The sequence below is a fragment of the Diabrotica undecimpunctata genome, chromosome 8 (assembly GCF_040954645.1).
Source record: "Diabrotica undecimpunctata isolate CICGRU chromosome 8, icDiaUnde3, whole genome shotgun sequence".
NCBI classification, from domain to species: Eukaryota; Metazoa; Arthropoda; class Insecta; order Coleoptera; family Chrysomelidae; genus Diabrotica; species Diabrotica undecimpunctata.
Genome location: NC_092810.1, coordinates 58902675 through 58915075, shown reverse-complemented (window position 1 = coordinate 58915075; position 12401 = coordinate 58902675). Strand labels below are relative to the sequence as shown.

The window sequence follows — 12401 nt, the reverse complement described above, 5'->3', positions numbered from 1 at the left end:
GGTAAGCAATATTTTACTGGTAACATACGTTAAGCTAAGTGTTTCTTTTATTTTGTATAAAAGACTACACTTTCTTTGTCAAATACTATACTTTGTTTTAGGTTAGAATGGTCAAAACAAAAGTAAGAGAATTAAATTTACTGCCTTGTCTATTTGTCTATGATGGACCCCTTTGTCGTTACCTATGACGGACTAGGGGTCCATCATAGGACAAAGGAAACAAGTTGCTACTTAACGATTAACATAATACATTTTACAGGGATGGATCCTCATAAAAGGCAACAGTGGAATGAGAGTAATATGCAGCAAGCTTTAAAAAGCATACAAGAAAAAACTATGGGAAGGAAACAGCAAGGAAGTACCAAAGGTGATTTGGGAGGATGAAGACCAATATTTTCCACTGCTATTGAAAAGGAAATTGCTGACAATATTATCACCATGGAAGCTCGTTTTTTTGGCCTGACTAGTAAAGATTTACGAAAACTTGTATACGAAGTAGCTGAAATGAACAATATTGGCCACAGTTTTAATAAGGAAACCAAGATGGCAGGTTGGAAATGGGCCAGAGGTTTTTTAAAGCGAAATCCTCGATTATCATTACGAACTCCAGAAAATACTTCGTTGGCAAGGGCTCTAGCTTTTAATAAACCAAAATATGTCCCTATTTTACAGCATTAGCAAATATATTAGACGAGTTTCAATTTCCACCGAAAAACATTTATAACATGGACGAGTCCGGTTTGACAACTGTGCAAACGAGATCGCAGAAGATTTATGCTAGTAAAGGTCGCAAACAAGTTGGTGCTTTAAGTAGTGCAGAACGCGGTCTACATATTACGGTCGTATGTGCAATGAATGCAATTGGAACATATGTTCCTCCTGATTTGATTTTTTCAGACGATTTGATTTTTGACAGAGGAAGAAAGACGAACTTATGATGGATGCACCTACTGAAAGTGTAGTCTTCGCTCAAGAATAAGGATGGATGACTTCCGACATTTTCTTGATGACTGCAACATTTTTTAAGGTATTCAAAGGCTTCCAAAACCAACCAAGTTTTGTTGTTACTCGATGGTCATGGTAGTCATAAAAGTTTTGAAGCTCTCCAGTTTGCAAAAGAAAACGGTATTATTATGTTTTGTTTTCCTGTTCACTGCTCTCATCACGTTAAACCCTTGGACGTAGGATTTTTTAGACTAATTCAAACTTAGTACGGCCAAGAAATTCAATTATGGCTGCGACAGAATCCAGGTAAAACAGTTACCCAATTTAACGTAGCCAGTATCTTTAATAAAGCATATTTAAAAAGTGCTCTTCCATCAAATGCAATAAGTGCATTTAAAAAGACAGGAATAGAACCGTTCAATCCAGATGTCTTCGAGGATTGGCAATTTTTGCCATCTATAACAACAGATAGAGAAAATTATGAACAAAACCCACTACCAGGATGTTCTGACGAGAACTCACTACCGGAACATCGGAACCAAAATGTTTCTTCGATTGAAGGTTTATCAAAAATCACTGATCAGAAATCAACATCATCGTTAGTCCTAAACATCTCGGTCGAAGATATTTGTCCTCCTTTAGCTGGAGTATTTGAAGTAACTCAGAAAAGGGGTAGAAAAAGGGGTAAAACAGGATAGTTAAATTTAACGCCAGAAATTGATGATATAAAACAAAAAATTGTAGGAAAAGAAGTAAAAAAAAAGAAAAAAATATGCAAGAGAAGTGAAAAGGCAAATTTTTGTTTCAACTACAAACAGTTCTGAAGACGATTGTGAATCTTCTTTTGAAGAAGACGACTCGGAGGATGCAGCTTGCATTTACTGTAACGAACTATTTTCGCATTTACGATCCAAAGAAAAATGGATTCCTTGTCAAGTGTGTAAGAATTTTTGTCACAATAAATTTGCAGATGTAAATCCTGGACGTAAACAATTTGTGTGTGAATTGTGCATGTAACTTTTTTCTTAAAAATACCTATTTGTAATATTATTTATCGTTTAGAATATCTTTTTATTTAATAAAATAATATGGTATTTACTTATTTTACACAAAATGCAACGGGTCCATCATGGGCGTATCAAAGGGTCCATCATGAGCGCATATATGCCCATGATCGACCCTTAACAGGATTTTAGTAAACTATGAATAACTTTTGTCATCTTAATTTTTATCAAAATTTGAAACATTTGCATATTATACAAATAAAAAGACGTTATGTGGTCATATTTAAAGCCCGTTAAGTAAATAATTAAAATTATTAGGGAGCTTTTACCTTAAGGGGTCCATCACAGGCACATTTCCCCTAAATATTATCAAGAAGCTAAACTTGCACAGACAGTGGCCAGATAAATGACCTGTGATTACGTATAACCTAACACTGTTGATGTCTTCACTTTGCTTAAATATACAAGAACGCCTGAATACTGTAAACTAGATTTGAATTAAATGACTTGATTGTAGATTCTTAAATAACGGACAAAGTTCTGCAAAACGCTTCGCTTGCTTGAAATCAATTGCAACTTCAACCAGAATTATAACCAGTTAAATAAAAAACCAAATAAATTAAAATCATCATTCCAACATAGGAACCGCCAAAACGCAAAAATATCATTATGCCCACTTAAGGGTTGTCACTCCCGAAGGTACTTTTTAAAAGGCCATTTTAAAGGTACAACTAACAGAGTAACAGCACTTTATTTAATTAAATTACAACTGACTTTAAAACAAAAATTAACAGTATTTATAAGAAATTAATTGATGACGACCTGTCTGCAGTATCTGTCTAAACTGCTGATCGGCTGGACTAATGAACTGCAATACCGCTGACAATCGAGGTTAATGTATCCTATTTTACTACACATAAAATTATGACCTCATCAACTAAAACGGCTTTATTTTTAAATACATACCAGAGGTCTCCTCTAATCGACAAGACTTACTCACAAGCTGAGAACTTGCTGACATTGACGAATGCCATAATAGGAAAGCTGACATAAAAGATCAAAGAAAGAAGCGTCGTCGACATGAACAGTTGGCCGCCACAAGACAGTTACCCCTATAGTAAATTTATTTTAACAGATCTTGCGCAGGTTGAGTATGGACAAATAACGTTGTAAGCTATTATTAATATTATTCTATACTCGTGGAATAAAAAGTCGCCAATTTTCAAATGACGTAAGCCACATCTTAAAAATATGGCCACTCAAAATTTTAGTGCACTAAAAAATAAATTAACACAAATTAACACACATTGTTTAATATCATCAATTAAACAATGAATTGTATCGCCTCATGTAAAGAACGCTAATTTTCTCAAATATTATTATTGCATGTGTAGCCTGCATTTATTTGTTTGCCACATGTTGTTGATTTAAGCTGTAACAATTATTTGTTTATTCATATTTGTAATAAGGCTTGAAGTATGAAGCTTGACCTCGTAGTAATATTGGGGTTTTACTTACATCCAGAACATGATTGCGTTCCTTCATAACCAGAACATAATTTCGCTCCTGATCAAAATTCTGTTTATGGTCATTCGAGCAAAAAGAAAAACATCGTTTGTGTTAAGTCTCTCAGAGAAGATCAGACAAGGCACATAGCGACCTAAAGTCAACTCTAATCACCAGCATAAGGCCAGACCAGACAATAACCCGGGTGGAAAAGATAGTAAATCTAGACACTCGATCCAGTAATTGGAAGTCACTCGATCCAGTTATCAGCAACCACTACATCCAGTTATTGGCAGCATTCAATCTAAAAGGAGCATCCAGCTAAATTTGTAAGCCGTTGAATATTTCATTTATAGTGCAACAAACATAATTTTAATTCAAATTAATGATTCGTAGAAATGTATTTGCTTTCAAACATCATTGAACTACACAAGAATAAATAGGTCAAAGTCAGTGAAGTACGGAATTTGCTTTTTCTGTCCTTTGCATTTCAAAATAACTAACATAATATATAAAAATAATCTATATGTCAGTACGAGCGGTATAACTTCAATTTTTTTTTTCAATTAATCTTATTCCATTATTAACGAACAGTTTTGTAAAAAAACACCTTTCGAACATTTAAATTGTTCTGAATTAAATCAAATATTGTAATGAAAAAATTAGTTCAATTAAACGATATATTAATGATAACAAACACAAAATAAAGCAATAGCAGTTTTCCATAAGTTGAAAATTTGAATAAAGCTGATTACTTAAATATCTTCCCATCCCTACAAACACACAACAAAATTGTCCTTGCTAATCGGCATATATGATATTGGTAGAACGTAAACAATAAGCTGAGATACCTGGGGTAGCTGGTGTAGCTGTGGTAGCTGTGGTAGCTAGTGTAGCTGGGGCAGCAGGTGAAGCTGGGATAGCTGGTGTAGCTGGTGTATCTGGTGTAGCTACGGTAGCTGGTGTATCTGGGATACCTTTACTAGTGTACAAGCTGCAACTAGTAAAGGAACCTGAAGAAACCCGTTCCTGCGTTTTTGAAAGCTGATTTACATCTGATTCGCTTTGGTTTTCTTCACTGGTAGAATCCGAGTCTAAAATTATATTTTGTAATTATAAGAAATATGAAAGCATTTGTCGTAAACATACCTGTTTCCACGTCTGTAGAATTAGAATTCATCGATTCACTGTAATTTTTCTTCTCATTCAGATCATCCGAATCTAAAATATATTTTTAATAATTAAATCATGAAAGTTTCTATCGCTCAAAATTTGATTCATTAAGTATAAATATTGTCACGATGACTTGACCTAGATTGTTAATTATCGGACTAAGTTCTGCAAAACGCTTCGCTTGCTTGATATCAATTGCAACTTCAATCAGAATTATAACCAGTTAAATAAAAAACCAATTAAATTAAAATCATCATTCCAACATCAGAATCCAATCGCCAACACGCAAAAATATCATTGCACGACATATAAAATTATGGCCTTATCAACTGAAATGGCTTTATTTTTTAAAACATACCAAGGGTCTGCTCTAATCGACACGACGAATTTACAAGCTGAGAACTGAGTGTCAATAGATCGCAGTGTAAAAACTGCATCACCAAGTACCACACATTCACGAATGCAATAATAGGAAAGCTGACATCGAAAGATCAAAAAAGCGTCGTCACTATGAACACTTGGCCGCCACACCCTTACAGTAAATTTATTTTAACAGATCTTGTGCAGGCTGTGTATGGACAAATCTAAATAACATTGTAAGCTATTATTAGTATTATTATATTTTCGTGTAATAAGTAGTCGCCAACTGTCAAATGACGTATGCCACATCTTAAAAATATGGCCATCCAAAACCTTAGTGTAAAAATGTGCAGTAAAAAACTCACATCAACACACATTGTTTAATATCATTAATTGAGCAATGAATTTTATTACCTCGTGTAAAGAATGCTACCACATGCTGTTGATTAAACCTGTTATTTATTGATATTTGTAATAAGGATTGAAGTGTGAAGCTTGACCTCGTAATAATATTGGGTTTGGTGGTTTTACTTACATTCAGAACTTCATTTCGTTCCTTCATAACCAGAACATAATTTCGCCCTTGTTCAAAATTCTGTTTATGATCATTCGAGCAAAAAGGAAAACATCGTTTGTGGTAAGCTTCTCAGAGAAGATCGGACAAGCCACATAGCGACCTTAAAGTCCACTCTAATCACCAACATCAAGGCCCAGACTAGACAATAACCAGGGCGGAAAAGATAGTAAATTTAGACACTCGATCCAGTAATTGGAAGCCACTCGATCCAATAATCAGCAAACACTACATCCAGTTATTGGCAGCATACAATCCAGAAGGAGCATCTAGCTAAATTTGTAAGTCTTTGAATATTTCATTTATAGTGCAACAAATATAATTTTTATTTAAATTAATGATTCGTAGAAATGTATTTGCTTTCAAACATCATTGAACTACACAAGAATAAATAGGTCAAAGTCAGTGAAGTACGGAATTTGCTTTTTCTGTCCTTTGCATTTCAAAATAACTAACATAATATATAAAAATAATCTATACGTCAGTACGAGCGGTATAACTTCAATTTTCTTCCAATTTTATTCAATTACTAACGAACAGTTTTGTAAAAAAACACCTTTCGAACATTTGAATTGTTTTAAATTAAATGAAATCACGCAATGAAAAAATTAGTTCAATTAAACGATACAGTAATGATAACAAACACAAAATAAAGCAATAGCAATTTTCCATAAGTTGAAAATTTGAATAAAGCTGATTACTCAAATATCTTCCAATCCCTACGAACCCACAACAAAAGTGTCTTTGCTAATTGGTATATATGATATTGGTAGAAAGTAAATAATACGCTGAAGGACCTGGGGTAGCTGGTGTAGCTGGGGTATCTGGTATAGCTACGGTAGCTGGTGTATCTGGGGTAGCTGGTGTAGGTGGGGTACCTTTACTAGTGTACAAGCTGCAACTAGTAAAGGAACCTGAAGAAACTCGTTCCTGCGTTTTTGGAAGCTGATGTACATCTGACTCGCTTTGTTTTTCTTCACTGTTAGAATCCGAGTCTAAAATTATATTTTGTAATTATCAGAAATATGAAAGAACTTGTCCTAAAATTACCTGTTTCCATGTCTGTAGAATTAGAATTCATCGATTCACTGTAATTGTTCTTCTCATTCAGATCATCCGAATCTAAAAATATATTTTTAATAATAAATTCATGAAAGTTTCAATCGCTCAAAATTAAATTGATTAAGTATAAATATTGTCACGAATGACTTGATTTTAGGTTCTTAATTATCGGACTAAGTCCTGCAAAACGCTCCGCTTGCTTGATATCAATTGCAACTTCAACCAGAATTAACCAGTTAAAAAAAAACAATTAAATTAAAATCATCATTCCAATATCACAATCGAACCGCCAACACGCAAAAATATCATTGCACAACACAAAATTATGGTCTTATCACCTAAAACGGCTTTATTTTTTAATACATACCAAGGGTCTGCTCTAATTGACAAGACGAATTCACAAGCTAAGAACTCAGTCTCAATAGATCGCAGTGTGAAAACTGCTTCACCAGGTACCACACATTGACGAATGCAATAATAGAAAATCTGACATCTAAAGATTAAAAAAGCGTCGTCACTATGAACAGTTGGCCGCCACACCCCTATAGTAAATGTAGTTTAACAGATCTTGCGCAGGCTGTGTATGGACAAATCTAAATAACATTGTAAGCTATTATTAGTATTATTCTATTTTCGTGTAATAACTAGTCGCCAACTTTCAAATGACGTATGCCACATCTTAAAAATATGGCCATCCAAAATCTTAGTGCAAAAATGTGCAGTAAAAAACTCACATCAACACACATTGTTTAATATCATCAATTAAACAATGAATTTTATTACCTCGTGTAAAGAATGCTACCATATGCTGTTGATTTAAGCTGTTATTTATTGATATTTATAATAAGGCTTGAAGTGTGAAGCTTGACCTCGTAATAATATTGGGTTTGGTGGTTTTACTTACATCCAGAACTTCATTTCGTTCCTTCATAACCAGAACATAATTTCTCTCCTGATCAAAATTCTGTTTATGATCATTCGAGCAAAAAGAAAAACATCGCTTGTGGTAAGCTTCTCAGAGAAGATCAGACAAGCCACATAGCGACCTAAATTCCACTCTAATCACCAACATCAAGGCCCAGACTAGACAATAACCCGGGCTGAAAAGATAGTAAATGTAGACACTCGATCCAGTAATTGGAAGCCACTCGATCCAGTTATCAGCAACCACTACATCCAGTTATTGGCAGCATACAATCCAGAAGGAGCATCCAGCTAAATTTGTAAGTCTTTGAATATTTCATTTATAGTGCAATAAATATAATTTTAATTCAAATTAATGATTCGTAGAAATGTATTTGCTTTCAAACATCATTGAACTACACAAGAATAAATAGGTCAAAGTCAGTGAAGTACGGAATTTGCTTTTTCTGTCCTTTGCATTTCAAAATAACTAACATAATATATAAAAATAATGTATACGTCAGTGCGAGCGATATAACTTCAATTTTTTTCCAATTAATCTTATTCCATTATTAACGAACAGTTTTGTAAAAAAACACCTTTCGAACATTTGAATTGTTTTGAATTAAATGATATAACGTAAGGAAAAAATTAGTTCAATTAAACGATACAGTAATGATAACAAACACAAAATAAAGCAATAGCAATTTTCCATAAGTTGAAAGTTTTAATAAAGCTGATTACTCAAATATCTTCCAATCACTACGAACACACAACAAAATTGTCTTTGCTAATTGGTATATATGATATTGGTAGAAAGTAAATAATACGCTGAAGTACCTGGGGTAGTTGGTGTAGCTGGGGTAGCTGGTGTAGCTGGGGTATCTGGTATAGCTACGGTAGCTGGTGTATCTGGGGTAGCTGGTGTAGGTGGGGTACCTTTACTAGTGTACAAGCTGCAACTAGTAAAGGAACCTGAAGAAACTCGTTCCTGCGTTTTTGGAAGCTGATGTACATCTGATTCGCTTTGTTTTTCTTCACTGTTAGAATCCGAGTCTAAAATTATATTTTGTAATTATAAGAAATATGAAAGCACTCGTCCTAAAATTACCTGTTTCCATGTCTGTAGCATTAGAATTCATCGATTCACTGTAATTGTTCTTCTCATTCAGATCATCCAAATCTAAAAATATATTTCTAATAATTAATTCATGAAAGTTTCAATCGCTCAAAATTAAATTGATTAAGTATAAATCGGTACCTCGGAGGTAAAGGACACTATGTCCATTTTCTTACTTTTTCAGGAGAGCAGTTTTAAAATTTTTTAAATTTGTAATCAGTAAAAACTCCAAAGTTTCTTATATTTAACCAAAATTAATATATTATTATCGTGGTGTGTATAATCGTTTTTCATTCCATGAAGTGTCATATACCTGAGGTTTACCGTTCATTATTTAAATTTTTTTTAAAAATGTATAGTTGGACATAGTGTTGTTTACCTCTAACAACTTTTTTTAAATAATGTGGCATTGCATGTTAGGGTCCTTACGAAATAAACAATACAAACACATTAAACAGCCTATACTATTATTTTATTAGAGGTAAATATTATAATGTTATAATCATTAAGTAAAATTATAGACGACAAGTTTCAAAAGTGTTAAAGATGCTCCATATTATCTTCATCTTCTTGTGGGTAATCGTTTGTGGCTACATCGCTATGTGTTAAATTTTGATAAAACGCATGACAAACTGACGGAACAAAACGCAGTAATGCAATTAAGTCATTTTACTTTTGTTTTGTGATTGGCAATGTGATTACTGAGACTTAATTTAATTGGGCTGGAAACGTTACTTGCTGTCTTCGATACCTCATGAAGTCCACTTCATACATATTTTTATCATTGAAATCGGTCTTATAAAAGAACTTTCCAATGTGTTCTTGTTGGACTTGTAGGAAAATACATGTTGACAGTAGAACAAGGTCTTTATTAACATTTTTTTTTCTACTTACAAAAGGAGGATTAGATGACAATTTCTTATCGAACAGCGTTTTGAAGTTTTTGAAATCTGCAAGTTCCATATTGTGCACTGTGTATTTACCTAATGTTTGCTTAACTAGTTGTTGCCAGTCCCATGGTGTTAAAATGGCCAAATTGGAGTTTCTTTCTTTTTCTTTCGATTAAAGCATAAACAGTATCTACTTCCATATGTGTGTGCCCTTTCAGTAAAAACTTTTGAGTGATCGTCTTTATTTGCAGTATCCAAAAATAGCACATTATAATACTTATATTTTTATTTTGTCCATAGCAGTTATTGGTCCAAAGAGTGATGTCCTCTACTTGACTACCTAGAATTGCTAATACAATTGTTTTTTAGTGGTGAAGGCAAACATTTTTGCAAATCACCAGATAGAACTTTGTATTTTGGTAACTCTTTAGCTATTATAAAGTCCAATTGTTTTAAGTTATACCGAGTTTTAGATTCAATTAGGTGAGCATCATGATTAGCCTGTTCACTGGTTAGTTCATCTGCAGTCAGATTATTTTTTAATTGAGTGGTGAATTTACTGCATGTATCGCAAATGTCTCTTTCGGGCGGTTTAAACGACAACTTGAATTCTTTATTAAAAATATCTGCGTACAACCACTTTTTTGCTCTGAGCTTTGGATCTACAGGTCTTTCATTGGATTCATCAATGTACAGTTGATACATCTTTTCTATTGTAAGTTCTGTACCCAGATAATCTCTCTTACTCCTTTCTCTGGAATAATGACTCTCGTATTTTGGGAATGATTTAATATGTTGATGTATACTATTTATGGTTTCGGTAGGAGTTTTATTGGTTGGCGTGTGTCTACCGCTTTGATCAGCTTTTATTAAACCTGGCTCAATTTTTTTCAACATATTTACTACTACTAAATTAGATATACAAAGTGTGTTTACAAACATAACCTTGCACACCTTCAATAGCTGATTGTTCACTGTAAAATGGTAGTGTAGTGTATTATTTTTAGATTTGGTAGAATTTAGATCTTTTTTTCTTGATCGAAGAGTAGGTTGGATGTCGATACACGAGAAGATAAATTGCTTTTTAAGATCTGAAACGTTTGTCTCAGTCCAGTATGAGTTGAAAATTTTTTGTCTTTCGTATTCTGGCCATCTTTCAGAGCATTTCATGCGACACATGCAAGGAGGCTTTAACATTTTTGCAGGCATGTCTTTGCCTCTTTTACTGAGATACTCTTTCCCACCAGCTATTTTTCGTTTGCGAACATTACAGGTCCAATTTTGTTCATTTACTACACGTTTTTAACCTTTTTGTTTGCACTTAGTTATATTTTGTACATTTCTTTTAACAATTTTTTCTTCTTCTAAAATAACTTCATTATGTTCATTGAAATTGCCTGCATCACTGCTTAGGGATAAATCGTCCTAAAGAAGATTTTTTTTATTGCCCCACTAATCGGTAATCGTAGGAGTAATAATAGTTTTTTTTTTCACGTTTGTTTTCGCTGGTTTACTTATACGTCTTATATCATTGTCGTCCGATTCTGAGCTTTCACCACTTAGAGGCTCATAGATTTTATCAATATCCAGCTAACAAACCAGCTAAAAGAAGGACTTGAATCGTGTTTTATTATAATTTATGAAAATATTTTAATTCAAAAATAGTGTTAAAAAATAAAAAATTTAGACATGACTTTAAATTATTATGTTTAATTTCAAATCGAGAGCTGTCATTCGTTTCTCGTAAAGTGTAGCACAAAACTGTATTGAGTTGTGGCGTACTAGAATAAATAAAACACACTGGAAAAATTAAAAATTTAATTTGAAATTAATACAAAATGAATAACTTTTACAGTGAACAAGTCTGGAATTTAAATATATGTATTATAATTCGAAACTACTGAAATAATAGTATTTTGTCATATCTCCATTAATAAAAAATTCTTCAAACATTTTGGACATTAACTCAACCGTCTCTCTGGTTATTAAATTTATTAGATACCGTTTTTTGTTGTTAATAATAAAAATAATATTTATCTAAACACATTTTTGAACGTTATTCTTTTTATTTAGATTTAGTGCAATTCCATTATCTCTGATGGCAAAATATATATATCTCTATCTCTGGTCTGAACACTGGTTTACATTGGAAAAAAAACTGTACCATTTCTATATGACGGGAAGTGTAGAAGGGTACATAACACCATCGTCGTTTATTATACCATGACATAACACTATGTCCCGATGGTAAATGACGGTGCACACATATAGTAGAGGTAAACAACACCAAGTCCACATGGTGTTGTTTACCTCTGACTGGAAGTGGACTTGGTGTTTATTAAAAAGTCGGTAACTTACCGTAAAATTGTCTTTGGACATAGTATGGTTTACCTATGTGTAGAGCCAGAAAAGTTATATTCAAAAGTGCAATAATCTAAATTTCGATAAAAATGGACATAGTGTCCTTTACCTCCGAGGTACACAAATATTGTCACGAATGACTTGATTCTAGGTTCTTAATTATCGGACTAAGTCCTGCAAAACGCTCCGCTTGCTTGATATCAATTGCAACTTCAACCAGAATTATAACCAGTTAAATAAAAAACCAATTAAATTAAAATCATCATTCCAACATCACAATCGAACCGCCAACACGCAAAAATATCATTGCACAACACAAAATTATGGTCTTATCAACTAAAACGGCTTTATTTTTTAATACATACCAAGGGTCTGCTCTAATTGACAAGACGAATTCACAAGCTGAGAACTCAGTCTCAATAGATCGCAGTGTGAAAACTGCTTCACCAGGTACCACACATTAACGAATGCAATAATAGAAAAGCTGACATCTAAAAATTAAA

The 12401-nt window shown here is 33.2% G+C and overlaps 2 protein-coding genes across 4 annotated transcripts in view; one reads left to right on the top strand and one right to left on the bottom strand.

Moving 5' to 3' along the window:
* Positions 1-5985, top strand: part of LOC140447600 (uncharacterized) — a 44924-nt gene extending 38939 nt beyond the window's left edge. For both annotated transcript variants that reach the window (XR_011951611.1, XR_011951610.1), the window contains exon 3: positions 5603-5985. The gene's annotated coding sequence lies outside the window, so the exon portion shown is untranslated. The remainder of the gene's footprint in view (positions 1-5602) is intronic.
* LOC140447599 (uncharacterized) overlaps positions 1-12401 on the bottom strand; it is a 36050-nt gene that overhangs the window by 22033 nt on the left and 1616 nt on the right. For both annotated transcript variants that reach the window (XM_072540348.1, XM_072540349.1), the window contains exons 3-8: positions 8639-8710; positions 8368-8583; positions 6613-6684; positions 6360-6557; positions 4605-4676; positions 4307-4549 (exon numbers count right to left, since the gene is read on the bottom strand). In XM_072540348.1, coding sequence (XP_072396449.1) covers positions 4307-4549; positions 4605-4676; positions 6360-6557; positions 6613-6684; positions 8368-8583; positions 8639-8710 — 873 coding nt within the window. The remainder of the gene's footprint in view (positions 1-4306; positions 4550-4604; positions 4677-6359; positions 6558-6612; positions 6685-8367; positions 8584-8638; positions 8711-12401) is intronic.